Below are 21,218 nucleotides of genomic sequence, written 5' to 3' on the forward strand. Positions count from 1 at the left end.
AGTGTAGTTTCTATTAATAGATGTTTGTCCTTGAATTACCCTGCTGTATCTGTGTCTAGCAGAGTGCCCTGAGCATTGGCCCGCAATGGGTTAGTACTTGAATGATGATTGAGTAGCAAATATTATGGATTGGTTCATTCTTTTTGTTGTAATTATCCAAAATTATACTGGGAGGGCCAGTGAATGTTATGTCCAATATTTCTTAAGATGGTTCATTGAACACTGAGCATTCCTCATTTTATGGTACATCAAGGGGGGAAAAAACGAAACTTCCTAAATGAAGCCAGGATAATCAAAATTTGATTTTGGTTTGCTGAATTTTCCAAACTTTAGCATACCAGTTTAGTATCCTGCCTGGAGTGGAAGCAGAATGATGATTGTATATCTTTCTTAATTTGAATATTTGTGTTTCAAAAGGTGCAGCATAACCTGCTAAGTCCTCCTTTTGGGTGGGCAAGTGGATCCCAGGACAGCAGCAGCCGCCGGATGACTACCCCTCTCTATCATGGCTTCAAAGAAGTAGAAGAAAACTGGTCTAAGCATTTTTCCTCAGGTCAGAAAGAAGATTGTCAATGTGAAACTGACCTCACTGATTGTCATTGGCAGGGTTGAGTTGGAAACTCGGAGACTCCTAAAGCATCTTTGGTCATTTGGTTTAGTCAAGTACCCACCTATAGATTTAAAACAGTTTCAGATATAGACTCCTACGTACACCACATCTATTTAAAAGAATAAAAAATAAGACATTGAAACACAGGAATTAGGAGTAATATGTTTATGCCACTGCCAGGCTGTAGAATGGATTCTTGCCATACTTGGTGATTAAATTTAATTTTCCTCATTTTCCCTTGGGGATGTGGCTCTAGCCCATAGGCTCAATTTCCTTTTGGACCTTGATGGTTTGCCACTCTGAAAATAACAGGAAGCTTTCTGTCCAGTGTCTCTTATATAGCAATTGTCTATTCTTTTGATGATGTGACTCTGGTGTTCATTTTGAGTGAATGTTTGCTTTCATCCTAAAGATTATTAGTTGTTAAGTGTATTTTGTGGAAACTCTAATGAAGCTTTTAGTGTGAGTTTACTGTAATTGAGGATCTCTTATTAGTTAGCTCCTTTGATAACATGGAATGATGCTATTTTGTTGATTAACTACATGATCTTAGAGTACCTTGGTTAACTTCTAGAGTATTGGTTTTTCACCTGGGAATGATTTGTCTTCACAGGGGATGTTTGGCTGGGGACATTTTTGGTTGTCACAACTCAGGTAGTTGTTACTGGCATCTAGTAAGTGGAGGCCAGGGATGCTATTAAACATCCGATAGTGCACAGGATGCACTTCCCCACAACAAAAAATAATCTGGCCCAAAATATCAATAGTGCTAAGGTTGAGAAACCCTGTTTTAAAGTATTTTCTTAGTTTTTACATTTTATACTTGTAAACAGAGTTGAGAATAAAACCATTCTTGTTTGTTTTTCAGATGCTGTCCCACAACCCAGATTCTACTGTGTCCTATCACCAGATGCATCAGAGGATGATTTGAACCGACTTGATTCTGTGGTATCAGGAATTTTAAAGCCCCATTTTATGTGTGGGGACATTTCTAAGTCATTTCTCCACCAAAATCAACTTGTCAAGGGAACAGGGAATGACCTTCATTCTGAAATAAGGGATTTTGGTTTGCATTAGGATTTGGGTTTATTCAAAGGAAGACATCATTTTAAGTTCTCTTTTCTGGGCCACACTTTTGCTGTAGTCTTCCTGCTGGTTGACATCTTCTATGCCTTATTCCTGGAGACTATCTCTGTTAGTATTTGTTGCATGCAAATGTTTTAGTGGACAAAATATATGCCTCATTCTCAAACCTGCAGTTTACTGCCCACAGTAGCCTGCAAACTGAGTGGGGCTATTTAATGGGAATGTGCTGCAGTGAGAAATTAATAACTATCATTTGATGGGTTATTTTGTCAATCATGAGGTTATTGTATGGATAATATGAAAATTTATTTTAAAAAATTTGAAGAAGTATTTTCTTTCTTGGTGTTAGGCATGTGACGTTCTTTTCTCCAAGCTGGTCAAATATGATGAACTTTACACTGCATTGACATCCCTGCTTGCAGCTGGATCCCAACTTGATATAGTCAGGAGAAAGGAAAACAAGAACGTGTCAGCCCTGGTAAGACCATGGAAGCCTGGACTAATTATAGTACTTTTTAAGAGTATGGACTGTTTGGCAATTGGGTAGCAGTTCTACCAGAAGGATCTAATCAGTTTATTGAATGAGTGTTTGCAAAACTGACTGACATTTGAATATTTCTGTGTAGTTTGGGGATTATGTTCACCTTAGAAATAGTTTATCATTTTTTCTGTTTTTGATTAGCATTGTGAGAATTGTGACTTTGAGAGTTACTAGCCACCTAAGCAGCATCTCCTATGAATGCTGGTCAATGTATTGAAAGCCTTACATTTGAGCCTTTTCTGGGGTCCTGTGAATGTGTCTCTGTACCTTTGGAAGCCATAGCGGCAATTCTGGGCCACAGAAAAGGTCAGCTGTTTGTGGACCTGCTTAGGAGAAAGTCCTGCTCGCGTTTGGTTTCTTGATAAACTCTTGGGTAATCAAGTTGTCTTAAAATGAAACAGCTTTTCTGATTTGCAGAATATGGAACAGATTACTTCTATGAATGTTTTACCATTTTCTGTTTTATTATTAGGTCTATTCTCTAGAAAAATCTGGAGAGCAGATACAAGGGAGCCAAATCTCAGTTGAAAATCATGACTGTGTACAATTTTAAAAAAGCAATAAAATATATTCACATACCATACAGTCCATCAAAAGTGTACAATCAGTGGCTTTTAGTATTACAGAGTTGCATAGTCCATCATGACAGTCAATTTTAGAACATTTTCATTACTCCAAAAAGAAAAATCCCATACCCCTTAGTCCCTTTGTTCTCCAGTCCTACATAACCACTAATCTAATTCTGCCTCTATAGATTTATTTATATTTACCTTTTATATAAACAGAATCATACAAAATGTGTACTTTCTATCTGGTTTTTTTCACTAATCGTAATGTCTTCTGTTTTTTTTTTTTTGCGTGGGTAGGCACGGGTCTCTGGTATGGCAGGCAAGAACTCTGCTTGCTGAGCCACCGTGGCCTGCCGAGCCACTGTGGCCTGCCTAGCATAATGTTTTTTAAAAATTATTATTTTTTTTAATTAGAGAGGTTGTAGGTTTACTGAAAAGTCATGTAAAATGTTATATTTAGAACAGTTATTACTGTTAGGTAGCTCTTGAAGTAATACCTAATGCTACTCACTGATTATCTTTTGCTTCCTCCAGGAGGCCTGTGCCCTTCAATATTACTTCTTGATACTATGGAGGATCCTAGGAATTTTGCCACCATCCAAGACTTATATCAACCAGCTGGCCATGAACTCTCCTGAGATGAGTGAATGTGATATCTTACACACTTTGCGGTGGTCTTCCCGCCTCCGGATTAGCTCCTATGTCAACTGGATAAAGGTACCACAGGATAGTAGAGCTGGTGCTAAGGATTATTCAAAGCCAACATGCTCTCTGTGCTTATAGGAACTTTTTAAGGGTAATGAATGGTTTGGATTGTCTCTATACCAATCGCCTAAACATTGTTTTCTTGCTGTCCAAATAGGATCACCTTATCAAACAGGGAATGAATGCTGAACATGCCGGTTCTCTCATAGAACTGGCATCCACAAAGTGCAGCTCAGTGAAATATGATGTTGAAATTGTAGAGGAATACTTTGCTCGTCAGGTATGTTAGTGTTGGAACCAGAATGGCAGAACTTAGCTCCTACACAGTCTTTTGTCATGACTAATAAATATCTTGGATATTTTTAAAGATATCATCATTTTGTAGCATCGATTGTACCACCATCTTGCAACTCCATGAAATTCCTAGTCTACAGTCTATCTACACCCTTGATGCTGCTATATCGAAGGTCCAGGTCTCTTTGGATGAGCACTTTTCTAAGATGGCTGCTGAGACTGATCCTCATAAGTCATCTGAGATCACCAAGAACCTACTTCCAGCCACACTACAACTCATTGACACCTATGCATCATTCACCAGGTATGACTGGCTGCCTGCCCAGAGATGTCGGAAATGGAGAATTTAGATTTTTGGGTGGTGTACTTTCTTTTGGAGCCTGAACATTCCTCAAATTGAACTTTGTAGTTCCAAGTACTGTTCACTCTGTGTAGATCCCCCAGAATTTCCTTTGTTTCAGCTTAGATTATTTTTTTCTCTTGGTATTTTCTTGTATAATATGAATGGGTACCTGATAAGGGAAATTTCACATAGTTCAGGAGTACTGAAGAGAAGTTTAATCTTTGAATATTTTCTAGCATTTTACTTGTAAGATACAAAGAAAGGTGATATAATTTTTTCAAACTGTCATTTCTGTTAACAGAGATGAAACTTTTTAAATACCAAGTATTGTGGTAGGTAGTTAGAGAAAAAAAATCTTTTGACAAGGTAGAGATTATTTTGAAATCCAGCTCTTTCTACAGCAGACATTGCAAATTGCAGCCCCCGTGTACTTGTTTTGTTTCATCTGCATGTTGTTTAACTATTTTAGCATTCATTTTCAATGCATAAAAACTGAGAGATGACCTATGAATCATGATTTTTGGCTTTTCTTCAATTGGAAGTTATGGCAGCATTGGACTGGAGTTACCACATAATAGGAGTAGACTGGCACTGAGTAGTGGTTCCTCTGGCAGTGGTCCTCACCTGGCCTCTTAAACTCATTTACTGTATCTGCTTTCTTGAGGATTCCACCATTCAGCTCCTGTTCTTTGGGGTTTTCATGATGAAAGGTGATGGATTATTATAAAACTCAACTAACCCTATGTTTTGGTGTGAATGCCTTACACTACACAGAAAAGAATATTTCTTGAGGCAACATTTTTGAACAAATGAATAGTAAATATGACAGCCTGTTTTGTGCCAGGTACTTTTCTAGATGCTAAGGTTATAGCAGTTAGCAAAACAGAGCAAGTATCTGCCCTCTGGAAGCTTATACTCTGAAAGTTTTGATTGAAAGTTTTTTGTTTTTCTTTTTAAGAGGTTTTGTTCATACACCATACAGTCTATTCATCATGTACAATCAGTGGCTTTCAGTGTAATCACAGAGTTGTGCTTTCATCACTGCAATCAATTTTAGACATTTTCATTGCTCCAGAAAGAAAAACCCCCTACCCCTTATCCCCATCACCATTTATTATTGATAGTTAACATTGGTGTGGTACCTTGTTAGGATAAATGAAAGGATGTTATAATATTACTGTTAACTGTAGTCCATTGTTTGCATTAGGTGTATTTTTTCCCTATATATCATCCTATTATTAACACTTTGTATTAGTTGCATACTTTTGTTCTAGTTCACAGAAAAACATTCTTGTATTTGTATTATTAACCACCTTCATTGTCCACAACAGGGTTCACTATGTTATATGTTTCATCCTCTAGCTTTCCTTCTAGTGACATATACAGCCCTAAATTTCCCTTTTCAACAGTTATACACATGACTCCGTGCTGTTAATTACACTGAAAATAATGTGGTACCATCACCTCTATGCATTTCCAAACATTTATAAACAACCCTATCAAAAGTTCTACCCAAATTAAGCATCAGCTCTCCATTCTCTACCTTCTTTCTATCTTCTGGTAACTTGTATTCTAGATATTAACTCCATGACATTGCTCATCATATGTAGTTCATATTAGGGAGATCATACACTATTTGTCCATTTGTGTCTGGTTTATTTCGTTCAATATGATGTCTTCAAGGTTCATCCATGTTGTCATATGTATCTGGACATCATTTCTTCTTACAGTTGAATGATATGCCATTGTATGTAAATGCCACATTTTATTTATCCATTTGTTGGTTGATGGATAGTTTGGTTGCTTCCTTCTTTTGACAATTGTGACTCATGCTGCTATGAACATAGGTGTGCAAATATCTGTTTGTGTCCCTGCTTTCAGTTTTTCTGAGTTTATACCTAGTAGTGGGATTGCTGCATAATATGGCAGTTCCATACTTAATGCTTCCTAAGGAACTCCTACACTGTCTTCCACAGTGGCTACATCATTTTACATTCCCACCAACAGTGAGTGTGTTCCTGTTTCTCCACATCCTCTCCAATATCTGTAGTTTTCTGTGTTTAACAGTAGCTATTTTAGTAGGTATTGATATGATACCTCACTAGAGTTTTGAATTGCATTTCCATAAATGTGAAATATCTATCCATTTCTTTAGGACTCATTTCTTTTAGCAATGTTTTATAGTTTTCTGAATGCAGGTCCTTAACATCCCTGGTTAGATTTATTCCTAAATATTTGATTCTTTTAGGTGCTATTATAATGGAATTTTTTCTTGATTTCCTCCTCAGATTGCTTGTTACTAGTGTATAGAAACACTACTGATTTTTGCATGTTTTTTTTGGTGGGTTTTTTAGGACCTTGTAAACATAAGATCATGTCATCTGCAGATAGAAGAAAAAGTTTTACTTCTTCTGTTCTAATTTGAATGGTTTTGTTTATTTTTCTTGGCTTAATTACCCTGGCTAGAACTTCCAGAGCACTCTTGAATAACAATATTGACAGTGGGCATCCCTGTCTTGTTCCAGATCTCAGGGAACACATTGATCTTTCACCTTTGAGAATGATGTTAGCTGTGGGTTTTTCATATACATTCTTTAACATGTTGAGGAAGTTTCCTTCAATTCTTTTTTCTCAAAGTATTATCAAGAAAGGATGCTAAATTTTGTCAGATGTCTTTTCCACATCCATCAGTATGATCAAGTGTTTTTTTCTCCTTTGATTTTTTAAGGTGATGTATTACATTAATTGATTTTCTTCTGTTGAACCATCCTTGCATACCTAGACTAAAACCCACTTTATCGTGTTGTTTATGTCTTCTAATGTGCTGTTGGATTTGATTTGTAAATGTTTTCTTGAGGATTTTTGCACCTGTGTTCATTAGAGATACTGGTATGTAATTTTCTTTTTTTATAATGTCTTTGTCCGGGATTTGGTATTAGGGTGATGTTGGCTTCATAGAATGAGTTAGGTAGTATTCCTTCCTCTTCTGTGTTTTGGAAATATTTGAGCAGAATTGGTAATAACTCTTCTTGGAAAAATTGGTAGAATTCAACTGTGAAACCATCTGGCCTGGACTTTTTTCTCGGTAGGTTTTTGATGACTGATTCAATCTCTTTACTTTTGATTTGTTTGTGGAAGTCTTCTATTTCTTTGTGTGTTTGTAGGAAATTGTCCATTCTATATAAGTTGTCTAATTTGTTGGCATACCATTGTTAATAGTATCCTCTTATGATCTTTTTTATTTCTGTAGGGCTAGTAGTAATATCTTCCCTCTCATTTCTGATTTTATTTATTTTTGCATTTCTCTGTTTTTTTCCTTGTCAGTCTAGCTAAGGTTTTGTCAATTTTATCTTTTCAAGGAACCAACTTTTGGTTTTGTTGATTTATTGTTTTTTTCTTCTCAGTTTCTTTTATTTCTGCTCTAATCTTTGTTATTTCTTTCCTTCTGCTTGTCTTGGGATTAATTTGTAGTTCTTTTTCTAGTTCCTCCATGTGTGCTATTAGGTCTTTGATTTTAGCTCTTTTTCTCTTTTTTTTTTTTTTATGATTAACAGGTTTGTTGAAATATATTAACACACCACACAGTCCATCTCAAGAATACAATGAATGGCTCAGAGTAACACAGCATAGTTGTCCGTTCATCATCACAGTCAATTTTAGAACACTTTCATTAATCCAAAAAAATTTTGTAGCCCTTATTTCCCCTTACTATTGATGATTAGCATTGGTAGGTTCATTTGTTACTGTTGATAATAGAATATTAAAATATTACTATTAACTATAATCCATAGTTTTCAATAGGTGCATTTGCCCCATATTCAATTATTAAGTCCTTGCTATAGTAGTGTACATTAGTTCTAGTTCATGAAAGAATATTTTTATATTTGTACTATTATTCAGTCATCATCCACCTCAAGGATCACAGTATTATACAATACCATGTTTTTTCCCTCTACTTTTCCTTCTAGTATCATACATTACTCTAAATTTCTCATTTCAGTCACAAGCACATAATTTAGTGCTGTTAACATAATGGGCTGTTATCACCTCTGTAAGTTTATAAACACTGAAATTTAACTGAGTTAAAAATTATGACCATATTATGCATCCACTTTCCATTCCTTACCCTCATTCTATCTCCTAGTAACCTATATTCTGGATTTAACTTTATGAATTTACTTATTACAGTTCATATTAGTGAGATCGTATAATATTTGTCTTTTATGTGTGACTTATTTCACTCAAATTAATGTCAAAGTTCATTCATGTTACATACTTCAAGACTTCATCCCTTCTTACTGCAGAATAATATTCAATCATATGTGTATACCACATATTGTTTATCCAGTCATTGGTTGACAGACATTTGGGCTGCTTCCTTCTATTGGCAATTGTGAATGTCTGCTATGAAAAATCAGTGTGCAAATGTGTGTTTACATACCTTCTTTTAGTTGTTTTAACTATATGCCAAATAGTGGGATTGAAGTTCTATACTTAGCTTCCTGAGGAGCAGCCAAACTGTCATCCACAGTGGTTATACCATTTTACATTTTCATCAATAGTGAATAAGTTTTCCTATTTCTTCACATCCTCACCAACACTTGTAGTTTTCTATTTGCTTAATAGTTGCCATTTTGGTAGGTTTGACATGATATCTCATTGTAGTTTTTTTTTTGTTATTAATAAAAAAAATTAACAACATTTAGAAATCATTCCATTCTACATATGCAATCAGTAATTCTTAATATCATCACATAGATGTATGATGATCATTTCTTAGTACATTTGCATCGATTTAGAAAAAGAAATAGCAAGACAACAGAAAAAGAAATAAAATGATAATATAGAGAAACAAATAAAAATAAAAAATACAAAAAATATATAAACAATAAAAAAAAACCATAGCTCAGATGCAGCTTCATTCAGTGTTTTAACATAATTGCATTACAATTAGGTAGTATTGTGCTGTCCATTTCTGAGTTTTTGTATCCAGTCCTGTTGCACAGTCTGTATCCCTTCAGCTCCAATTACCCATTATCTTACCCTATTTCTAACTCCTGATGGTCTCTGTTACCAATGACATATTCCAAGTTTATTCTCTAATGTTGGTTCACATCAGTGGGACCATACAGTATTTTGGCTAGTCTCACTCAGCATAATGTTCTCTAGGTCCATCCATGTTATTACATGCTTCATAAGTTTATTCTGTCTTAAAGCTGCATAATATTCCATTGTATATGTATACCACAGTTTGTTTAGCCACTCGTCTGTTGATGGACATTTTGGCTGTTTCCATCTCTTTGCAATTGTAAATAACGCTGCTATAAACATTGGTGTGCAAATGTCCGTTTGTGTCTTTACCCTTAAGTCCTTTGAGTAGATACCTAGCAATGGTATTGCTGGGTCATATGGCAATTCTATATTCAACTTTTTGAGGAACCACCAAACTGCCTTCCATGGTGGTTGCACCATTTGACATTCCCACCAACAGTGGATAAGTGTGCCTCTTTCTCCACATCCTCTCCAGCACTTGTCATTTTTTGTTTTGTTGATAATGGCCATTCTGGTGGGTGTGAGATGATATCTCATTGTGGTTTTTATTTTCATTTCTCTAATAGCCAGGGAAGTTGAGCATCTCTTCATGTACCTTTTGGCCATTTGTATTTTCTCTTCTAAGAAGTGTCAACATCCTTTCCTGTTGAAAACACTTCAAAGGATAGGAATACAAGGGAACTTCCTTAAAATGATAGAGGGAATATATGAAAAACCCACAGCTAATATCATCCTCAATGGGGAAAAATTGAAAACTTTCCCCCTAAGATCAGGAACAAGACAAGGATGTCCATTATCACCACTATTATTCAACATCGTGTTGGAGCTTCTAGCCAGAGCAATTAGACAAGAAAAAGAAATACAAAGCATCAAAATTGGAAAGGAAGAAGTAAAACTATCACTGTTTGCAGACGATATGATACTATACGTCGAAAACCCGGAAAAATCCACAACAAAACTACTAGAGCTAATAAATGAGTACAGCAAAGTAGCAGGTTACAAGATCAACATTCAAAAATCTGTAGTGTTTCTATACACTAGCAATGAACAAGCTGAGGGGGAAATCAAGAAACGAATTCCATTTACAATTGCAGCTAAAAGACTAAAATACTTAGGAATAAATTTAACTAAAGAGACAAAAGACCTATACAAAAAACTGTTAAAAGAAATCAGAGAAGACCTAAACAGATGGAAGGGCATACCGTGTTCATGGATTGGAAGACTAAATATAGTTAAGATGTCAATCCTACCTAAATTGATTTACAGATTCAACGCAATACCAATCAAAATCCCAACAACTTATTTTTCAGAAATAGAAAAACCAATAAGCAAACTTATCTGGAAGGGCAGGGTGCCCCGAATTGCTAAAAGTATCTTGAGGAAAAAAAACGAAGCTGGAGGTCTCACGCTTCCGGACTTTAAGGCATATTATGAAGCCACAGTGGTCAAAACAGCATGGTATTGGCATAAAAATAGATATATCGACCAATGGAATCGAATGGAGTGCTCAGATATAGACCCTCTCATCTATGGACATTTGATCTTTGATAAGGCAGTCAAGCCAACTCACCTGGGACAGAACAGTCTCTTCAATAAATGGTGCCTAGAGAACTGGATATCCATATGCAAAAGAATGAAAGAGGACCCGTATCTCACACCCTATACAAAAGTTAACTCAAAATGGATCGAAGATCTAAACATTAGGTCTAAGACCATAAAACAGAGGAAAATGTAGGGAGATATCTTATGAAACCTACAGTTGGAGGCGGTTTTATGGACCTTAAACTTAAAGCAAGAGCACTGAATAAAGAAATAAATAAATGGGAGCTCCTCAAAATTAAACACTTTTGTGCATCTTTTTCTCTTAATGTAGATAGTTAGGCCTATAAATTTCCCTCTTAGCACTGCCTTTGCTACCTCCCATAAGTTTTGGTATGTGTTGTTCTTGTTTTCATTCATCTCAAGATAATTACTGATTTCTCTTGCAACTTTTTCTTTGACCCACTGATGTTTCTTTTTAAAGGTTTTTACTAGTAACATACATCTTATAGGGTCTACTGTGGCCTAGTAGGCCAATGCTTACTAAACTGAGATGTAAATTGATGTTCCTAGGCAAGTAAGTTTGGGATATATTGAGTAGATAAAGAAATTTTTAGATATTTTAAGTATAGAAATTTTTAAAAATAGAGTTCAAAATTTATAATGAGGAAAAATGTTATCTTTTTTTAAAACTATGATATTTCTCAGTCTTGAAAAATATGTATATATGTATTACTAGTCTTCTGGGGGCTGAGGAGAAAGGGAGAGAAGAATGTAGTATTTACTGTCTGCCAAACTCAGTAGTCATGGAATTATGCTTTGGTAGCATTTCAGAGGCTGGGATACCGTTCGGGAAACAATATCCCATTGGAATTCTTAGGAGACCAGGAAGGGTCAGGCACTGTTAACTTCCTTTAATAGATTAGGAAACTGAGGTATAGCTATATTGACTTTTTCTTGGGTTAATTTCTTCTAACTATGATGAGATTAGATTTGTTTAGCTTTTGCATATCCTCCTATTTTTCCTTCAGAGCCTATTTGCTACAGAACTTTAATGAAGAGGCAACCCCTGATAAACCTTCCAAGGAGAAACTGCATGGCTTTGCTGCTGTTTTGGCAATTGGCTCTAGTAGGTGCAAGGCCAACACTCTGGGTAAGTGAGCGACTGTACTTTTGAATACTACTACTATTATTGCTAGCCCTGCTAGTGCTACTGCTTTTCTCCCTTTCTACTTGTCTCCTGGCACGTAACCATTTATTGGTGCCTTTCTGTGTGTCTAGCAAACAAATAAATTTATCTGTTTTGATCTTCACAGTGAATTATGTGAGGTGGTGTTGTTATTCTCTTTCTACTGATGAGAAAACAGGCTTAGAGAAGTTACTTATTAAAGTCCTACATCTTGCAAATGGTGGAGCTGGCATCTGAATCAGAATCAGTTGGTTCCAAAGCATTAGACAATTCTGTCTGTAACACAGGTGTTTGTTCTTCTCTTTTTCATTTATAGAGATTGCCAAGACTAGCAGCTGCTGCTTTTTTTTTTGAGCAAGATAATTTTTAAAAATTTATTTATTAATTAAAAAAATAAAGAAACAAAATAAAACAACATACATAATCAGTAATTCACAATATCACTTAGTTGCATATTCATCGTTTCTTAGAACATTTGCATTAATTAAGAAAAAGAAATAGAACGAACACAGGAAAGAAAAAAAAAAGATTATACCTACCATACCCCTTACCCCTCGCTTTCATTGATCACTAGCATTTAAACTAAATTTATTTTAGCATTTGTTCCCCCTATTATTTATTTTTATTCCATATGTTCTACTCCTTATTGACAAGGTAGATAAAAGGAGCATCAGACACAAGGTTTTCACAATCACACAGTCACATTGTGACAGCTGTATCATTATTCAGTCATCCTCAAGAAACATGGCTACTGGAACACAGCTCTACATTTTCAGGCAGTTCCCTCCAGCTTCTCCATTACATCTTTTTTTTTTTTTTTTCATGGGCAGGCACCGCGAATCGAACCCGGGTCCTCTGGCATGGCAGGCAAGCATTCTTGCCTGCTGAGCCACTGTGGCCCACCCTCTCCATTACATCTTGAATAACAAGATGATATCTACTTGATGCATAAGAATAACCCCCAGGATAACCTCTCGACTCTGTTTGAAATCTCTCAGCCATTGAAACTTTGTCTGATTTCCCTCTTCCCCCTTTTGGTTGAGAAGGTTTTCTCAATCCCCTGATGCTGAGTCTCAGCTCCTTCTAGGGTTTTTCTCAATCCCTTGATGCTGAGTCTCCGTTCATTCCAAGATCTCTGTCCCACGTTGCCAGGAAGGTCCACACCCTTGGGAGTCATGTCCCACGTAGAGAGGGGTAGGGTGGTGAGACTGCTTGTTCTGTTGGCTGGAGAGAGGGGCCACATCTGAGCAACAAAAGAGGCTCTCTTGGGGGTGAATCTTAGGCCTAAATTTTAAGTAGACTTGACCTATCCCCTGTGGGGTTAAGTTTCATATGAACAAACCCCACGACTGGGGGCTCAGCCTATAGCTTAGGTTGTCCACACTGCTTGTGAGAATATCAAGAACTTGGGGAAGTTGAATTTCTCCCCATTCTTACCACTCCCCAAAGGGGGCTTTGCAGATACTTTTCTACTCACTGATTGAATCACTCTGGGATTCATCGGGGCATCACTCTGGACAAACCAGCAAAATCTCGTCCTACCTGAGATTCCAAGTACTTATGGTGTTCAATCAAACTATCTACATAAGTTATATTAGGAAATACACTAGTCAAAATATAAATTTTGTAACTAATAAACATTTTTTGCTTTAGTCTCACACAGAAGGTGACATTTTAAAATATTAATTACCTTCTATTTTCAATACCCTGTAATAATGACATCCTTTGTTCTTCCTCATGCAAAAACATTTTTAAAATTGTACCTGGTACATTTCACTATTATTATACACTCTAGGCATTCCTAGATTATACCATCTCAATCTTTAACATCTATCTTTCTTTCTGATTTCATTTATGTCCCCAGCCCTCCTCCCTCTGTCATTCTCACATGCAGCTTCAGTGTTTAAACATAATTATATTACAGTTAGGTAGTATTGTGCTGTCCATTTCTGAGTTTTTGTATCTAGTCCTGTTGCACAGTCTGTATCCCTTCAGCTCCAATTACCCATTATCTTACCCTATTTCTATCTCCTGATGGTCTCTGTTACGAACAAAATATTCTAAGTTTATTCACTAATGTCAGTTCATATCAATGAGACCATACAGTATTGGTCCTTTAGTTTTTGGCTAGTCTCACTCAGCATAATGTTCTCAAGGTCCATCCATGTTGTTACATACTTCATAAGTTTATTCTGTCTTAAAGCTGAATAATATTCCATCGTATGTATATACCACAGTTTGTTTAGCCACTCGTCTGTTGATGGACATTTTGGCTGTTTTCATCTCTTTGCAGTTGTAAATAATGCTGCTATAAACATTGGTGTGCAAATGTCCATTTGCGTCTTTGCCCTTATGTCCTCTGAGTAGATACCTAGCAATGGTGTTGCTGGGTTATATGGCAGTTCTATATTCAGCTTTTTGAGGAACCGCCAAACTGCCTTCCGCAGTGGTTGCACCATTTGACATTCCCACCAACAGGGAATAAGTGTGCCTCTTTCTCCACATCCTCTCCAGCACTTGTCATTTTCTGTTTTGTTGATAATGGCCATTCTGGTGAGTGTGAGATGATTTGCATTTCTCTAACGGCCAGGGATGTTGAACATCTCTTCATGTGCCTTTTGGCCATTTGTATTTCCTCTTCTGAGAGTTGTCTGTTCAAGTCTTTTTCCCATTTTGTAATTGGATTGGCTGTCTTTTTGTTGTTGAGTTGAAGAATCTCTTTATAAATTCTGATTACTAGACCTTTATCTGATATGTCGTTTCCAAATATTGTCTCCCATTGTGTAGGCTGTTTTTTTACTTTCTTGATAATTTTTAAAAAATTTTTTATTAATTAAAAAAAATTACAAGAATGAAACAAGCATTCTTAATATATGCTCATTCCATTCTACATATATAATTAATAATTCACAATATCATCACATAGTTGCATATTCATCATCATCATTTCTTAGAACATTTGCATCAATTCAGAAAAAGAAATAAAAAGACAACAGAAAAATAAAATTAAAACAGAAAAAAAAAATTTTACATGCCATACCCCTTACCCCTTCTTTTCACCTATCACTAGCATTTCAAACTAAATTTATTTTAATATTTGTTTCCCCATCATTTATTTTTATTTCATTTTATTTCATTTATTTTTATTTCATATGTTCTACTCATCTGTTGACAAGGTAGATAAAAGGAGCATCAGACACAAGGTTTTCACAATCACACAGTCACATTGTGAAAGCTATATCATTATACAATCATCATCAAGAAACATGGCTACTGGAACACAGCTCTACATTTTCAGGCAGTTCCCTCCAGCTTCTCCATTACATCTTGGTTAACAAGGTGATATCTACTTAATGCATAAAAATAACCTCCAGAATAACCTCTCGACTCTGTTTGTAATCTCTCAGCCATTGACACTTTGTTTTATTTCACTCTTCCTCCTTTTGGTGGAGAAGGTTTTCTCAAATGATTTTAGTCTCATTTTGCGTTTCGTTTCAGTTGTCTTCTTTACTTGCCAGATTAGAAAGTGAAAACCTTACAAAATTAGAAAATGAAAACCTTACAAAAGATTGTTAAGCAGTTATTAAGCAATTAGCTGTTTCTTGGAGATATTACTGCTATTGAAATATCCATTTAAGCTGTCTCAGTAATTATTTTGACAGCATGGGCTGTAGTGTTTGTCCTTCAGCATTTGGGTTTAATCTTTCAAATGCTATGTTCTTTCTCTCTTATGATTCCTTGTCATTTCTGTCATCTATAGGTCCAACACTGCTTCAGAATTTACCATCATCTGTGCAGGCCGTGTGTGAGTCCTGGAACAACATTAGTACCAATGAGTTTCCCAACATTGGATCCTGGGTGAGTCTGGCTGTTCCAGGAGTGAATGTGCCGAGACTAGTGATTCTGTGTTCTGTTTTTACTCTTTAGGCTTAAACTAGCAACTAAAAGATGCAGCGTATTTTCAAAAATATTTTCTGTGGTTGATTGAATAATCAGTGCATTGAATTATCCAGATAGTGCTCATATGGTCCTTTGTTACCATAGGACAGATCACTTATTTCTCTGAACCTTGGTTTCTTCATTTAATACTGGGATATGAAGATTAAAATAGGAGAATATGGAAGGTGCCATGCACATTATCTGGCACATGAATTCTCAATACATGCTAACTCCCTTTTCTTTCAATTTTAGATTATAGTTCAGAAACCTGCCCCTTTTGTCATAATTCTTTGGGATAGTCTTTTGGATTATCTAAGTTTTTAGATTTGTTGAGTTTTCTATCAGTTCCCTTGGTTATGGGTATGTTGTACTCATTATCTCTCAAACTATTCCATTGTTAAAGCCCTTTGGAAAAGCTAAGTCTTATAATCTTGTTATCTGTGTTTTGTTATCATGGCCTCTTTTTTACACCACCTAGAGCTATAGTAGAAGAAAAATTATGATACAGGAAATGGAGCCCCAGATATATCGTGAATTTCGGATCCTTCTGAATTGTTAGGAACAGATGATAGTTTTAATGTTAAGTATAGTACATTATAGTTTAATTATTTGAAAAGTGGTGTTGGATGTCTGTTGTATTTAACTGTTAATTTTGTACTAACTAAAATTTAACTGTTTCTTTCCCCTTATTCTACTTTCATTCCCTGGGTGAATAACAGAATATACTGAGTAGAGGTCATTGTCTATCAGTGAGGTCTTGGTTTATGTCAGGCTTTTTTTCCCCTCAGAGAGAACTTTTTCCAGTATAAATGGTCTGTCTGCTCATGTTTGGTTTGCTTCTTTTTAGCGCAATGCGTTTGCTAATGACACCATTCCTTCAGAGAGTTATATCAGTGCTGTGCAGGCTGCTCACTTGGGGACTCTTTGTGGTCAAAGTCTGCCCCTGGCTGCCTCCTTGAAGCACACCCTCCTCTCACTGGTCAGATTGACTGGAGATCTTATTGTGTGAGTATCCAGTACATAGCCCTAAGTCTTTTCTACACCTGCTGTTCTGTTGTAGCTAATGGAAACCAATGAGGGCTTTTATAATTATAATAACCCTTTTTTCTTCTGTTTCTTTAGCAAAAAGAACTATTGTTTTAGAGTAGAGTATGAGCATTTATCTAGGATGAGTTTTAAAGTAGATCTCCCCCTTCTGTATGGTGTTTTTTAGAAAAGGCATCTAGGTTTAAATAATATTGCAGGTTGGAGGTGCTTAAAGTTTAAATTTTAAGGTGATAGTGACAGATTTGTTTGAAATAATGTTCCTTCAGAATTGTTGTGTGGGTTAGAATCCACCATTGTAGGGACTAGTGGCCAAGAGAGGGGCCATTTTGTTTTCCTATACATAGACCATGGGGAATATCAGACATCACATTGCCTTAAACCTTAAGAGTGATCTGGAATTTTGGCAGTTCTTTTATAAAGGTTGTTTAGAACGGGTTACTTGCTTAGGTTTCAGCTAACTTTCTTTTCCTGATATTTAAAAATACATCTTGTATTTTAAGTTTACTATTTAGTAAATTTTTTTTTAATGTGGAAATAAATTCTGCCTCTGATATAATAATGAAAAAGAAGAATATGAAATTGTGTTTTTAGTTCTATACAGAAAAGAGCTATCAAAGTAAAAAGACTGGAATAAAAGCTCCCCTCTTCCCACCCAATTGTTGAATTACACATCCGGTCTTAGAACTTTTTAGAGAATTATATTCACTAACGTGGTTCCATTTTCTTTGCTGAAGTTGGTCTGATGAGATGAACCCGCCTCAGGTAATTCGAACCCTGTTACCCCTTCTTTTGGAGTCGAGCACTGAGAGTGTTGCTGAGATCAGTAGCAACTCCCTGGAACGCATCTTGGGTCCTGCTGAGTCTGATGAGTTCTTGGCTCGCGTTTATGAGAAGTTGATCACTGGTTGTTACAACATTCTGGCAAATCATGCCGATCCCAATAGGTAAGTCTCATTGAGGAAAGCAGTCAGGTTTCTGTGACCTACTGCTACAATCAATGAATGTAACAATATTGGCTTCTTTACTTCCTTATTGATTAATGGCTTATTTTATTGTGCTTTTTAACAGGAAATTCTGTACTTGTATGTGTTTTTGGAATTTGTTTTTGGTATTTGGAATCTTTTGTGACCATTCTTAGAAGTTAAGAAAATAGGGGCCTTAACTCTTTAGGTTTGGAGATTTTAAGCTAAGTAAATAAACAATTATCAATTACTATACTAGGTTACAAAGGAGCTTGATAAAATTAATTTCTTAAGTTTCTTTTTTCATGGACAGGCACTGGGAATCAAACCCGGGTCTCCGGCATGACAGGTGTAAACTCTGCCTGCTGAGCCACCGTGGCCCACCCAGTTCCTCATGTTTTCATGACCATTTTTCTTGAATAGGTGGTCTATGGAATTAGGAAGTCCCATAACATTATTTGACCTTGATAACTTAAGCAATGTTAATATAGAAGAGCCATGAAAAGTAGTTGAACAAGGTATTATTTTACTCCACTGAGAACTGAAAAAATAAGATGTCCAAGTGAAAGTTTATGTTTTTATAAGAGCTCCTTTTTTCCTCTCTTCTTTTCTTTTTTCTCCTCTCCCCTCCCTCCCTTTTTTCCTTTTTCCTCCCTCCCTCCCTCTCTTTCCCTCCCTGTGTCCTGCCCTTCCTTCCTCCCTTTTTCCAAACAGATAAAACACTTAAGGCAGTTTAGCTGTGCAAAAGTATTTTATCTAAAGTGTTCTCCCCAAGAAAATCACTGTCAGGGTCAGCGTTAGAACTCCAAGCTTCAGATGTCTTTGCTGCTTAATTCCCTAGGAGAGAAGGTAGTAAAATAAAATTGAAGTGCTGCTGTTAATTAGGATTATTTCAAAACACCAGTGATTCTTTGGACCCTTAACCATTGACTACATCAGTTATTTCTGATTTTAGGAGCTTTTAAATTTTTTTACAGCTTAGTTTTTCAAAACTTATTGAGTCAGGCTTTGTGCTAGGCTCAGTACAGGCTCTATACTGAGCATGGACAGAACAAAAAAACAAAATTTAATGTTACCCCCAAGGTCTAGTCATAAACAAACAAACTTTGGATTTTCTTTTTAAATAAGTATTAAGAGACTTTGCAACAAACCTTATTTATGGTTCATTTTTCCTTTTCATTCTTTTGATTCTTAGTGGACTGGATGAATCCATCTTGGAGGAATGTCTGCAGTATTTGGAAAAGCAATTGGAAAGTAGCCAGGCTCGTAAAGCTATGGAGGAATTTTTCTCTGACAGGTTAGCTGTATTAAATTTTATCCAGTGAACATTTTTTGAAAGCTTCATAAAAGAAAGGAGCTATAATGCCGACTTAGTGTTCTTTCTCAGGGAGTACTTAAGGCCTGTTGAGGTGTCTGTACCTCAGGGAGGGGTTAGGCTTAATTCCTGACTCCCTAAGGTCACTAATTAAAGGGGTTGATTTCATGAACTTGTGTTGACTCACAAATGACCAGTTCCCTAGAGGAGATGAGATTGTGAAGACATAGTAATGGCTGCCTTTTATGTGACTCTTGAAATGATTCTTGCATTTTTCCCCCTCCTGCCTCTCAGCGGAGAACTTGTGCAGATCATGATGGCAACAGCCAATGAAAACCTCTCTGCTAAATTCTGTAACCGAGTTTTGAAATTCTTCACCAAACTCTTCCAGCTGAGTGAGTGACAGCTTTTAGTAATCTTCTTATGGGAACTTTGATGTCCAGCTAATACTATGCATATCTTCTGCCCGAGTTTAACTATAGCATAAAAAATTTTTTGCTAACAAGTGGAAAGAATCCCTCCTAGAAAGTTGAAAGGAAGTTGAAAACTTGCTTGAAGTCCTTTCCCTTTTCTTGGCTGACAAGTTTGCTTTTTCCTTCCTTTTCCCTGCTGTTCTTCACTGACATTAGCCTCTTGGTCTGTTCCCAGCTGAGAAGAGCCCTAATCCGAGCCTTCTGCATCTCTGTGGCTCTCTGGCACAGCTTGCAGGTGTGGAGCCTGTGCGTCTCCAGGCCTGGCTCACCCGCATGACTACATCACCCGCTAAAGATTCCAATCAGCTAGATATGATTCAGGAGAATCGACAGCTCTTGCAGTTACTGACTACATACATTGTTCGGGAAAACAGGTAGAACAACGACATTTTTGTAATATGCCTCTTAAAACCCCAGAAATATGTTGAAAGTGTTTGAAACTATCTTTCCTTCAGGCATCAGTCTTAGCATTTTCAACATTTCCATATCTCCTCCTTCTGACTCTGGGAAACTAATATGGGATAGTTCCTTGATATTCCCCATTGAAAGCTTTTAGAATGATTCTGCCTGTGAGTTCCAATATGGGTGAATTCTGTGCTGTAGTAGCCCAAGGCCGAAGTTGGGATTAGTAATTATAGTCATATAGTGATTCCCATCGATTACTTACTGATTTGCTATTTCTCTTTTACCAGCCAAGTTGGGGAAGGTGTATGTGCTGTGCTTCTGGGTACCCTGATACCGATGGCAACAGACATGCTGGCTAATGGTGATGGGACTGGCTTTCCTGAACTCATGGTTGTGATGGCAACCCTGGCCAGTGCAGGTCAAGGTGCTGGCCATCTTCAGCTTCATAATGCTGCGGTGGACTGGCTGAGTAGATGGTAAGATGTTGAAATTGGAAGAATCCATCTGTAGGTTATAATATTGCTCTTGGAGAAGAGGGTGGTAATTAAAGGTTACTTTCTTTGTAGTTCAGAGTGAGTATAGAAGAAACTTGGATTTTTTTCTTTTTATTGAGGTTGGTGAGATAACCAATAACTTTACTTTAGACTTAATTGTTATTATTTTCTTAGTGGGCTTCTTTGTTCACTCTTAAGAGAAGTCTTGGGAAAAGTATATCAAGTGTCAAGAACAGTTTTAAAACCAGAGAACCCCAAACCTCTATATAGTTTTCTAAGAGTGCCTTTGCCTTACAGTGTCTAAAGATCGACTCAAGATTTATGACAGTGCTGCCTTTCTCTGGTTTGCTAGATAATTTTGTATTCATTTTCCTCCCCTTTTTTCCTTTGGGACAGTAAGAAATACCTGTCACAGAAGAATGTGGTGGAGAAACTGAATGCCAGTGTAATGCATGGAAAGGTAAGAAAAGTAAAAGTGACAACAAGCATCAGGAAGTATGGGGAAAGATGATTCTTATCTTTGTGATCAGGTGGTAATCTGCTTCATATTAGCTTCTGTCCCTGGCTATCCTACAGAAGCTAAAGCCTACAATCATAAAGACTTAAAAGTGTGTAATTGTAAACTACATGCTCTCAGGCCTCTTCAAGGTGGCAA

The 21,218-nt window shown here is 36.5% G+C and overlaps 1 protein-coding gene across 14 annotated transcripts in view; it reads left to right on the forward strand.

The window, feature by feature from the left end:
• UBR4 (ubiquitin protein ligase E3 component n-recognin 4) overlaps window positions 1-21,218 on the forward strand; it is a 154,827-nt gene that overhangs the window by 39,700 nt on the left and 93,909 nt on the right. For all 14 annotated transcript variants that reach the window (XM_077151062.1, XM_077151075.1, XM_077151065.1 and 11 more), the window contains exons 20-34: window positions 418-553; window positions 1,479-1,558; window positions 2,046-2,174; window positions 3,341-3,523; window positions 3,669-3,791; window positions 3,880-4,109; window positions 11,771-11,892; window positions 15,689-15,786; window positions 16,715-16,872; window positions 17,649-17,858; window positions 19,072-19,173; window positions 19,486-19,586; window positions 19,840-20,038; window positions 20,357-20,545; window positions 20,960-21,023. In XM_077151062.1, coding sequence (XP_077007177.1) covers window positions 418-553; window positions 1,479-1,558; window positions 2,046-2,174; window positions 3,341-3,523; window positions 3,669-3,791; window positions 3,880-4,109; window positions 11,771-11,892; window positions 15,689-15,786; window positions 16,715-16,872; window positions 17,649-17,858; window positions 19,072-19,173; window positions 19,486-19,586; window positions 19,840-20,038; window positions 20,357-20,545; window positions 20,960-21,023 — 2,124 coding nt within the window. The remainder of the gene's footprint in view (window positions 1-417; window positions 554-1,478; window positions 1,559-2,045; window positions 2,175-3,340; window positions 3,524-3,668; window positions 3,792-3,879; window positions 4,110-11,770; window positions 11,893-15,688; window positions 15,787-16,714; window positions 16,873-17,648; window positions 17,859-19,071; window positions 19,174-19,485; window positions 19,587-19,839; window positions 20,039-20,356; window positions 20,546-20,959; window positions 21,024-21,218) is intronic.

Source organism: Tamandua tetradactyla, chromosome 2, assembly GCF_023851605.1.
Source record: "Tamandua tetradactyla isolate mTamTet1 chromosome 2, mTamTet1.pri, whole genome shotgun sequence".
In the NCBI taxonomy this organism is placed as follows: Eukaryota; Metazoa; Chordata; class Mammalia; order Pilosa; family Myrmecophagidae; genus Tamandua; species Tamandua tetradactyla.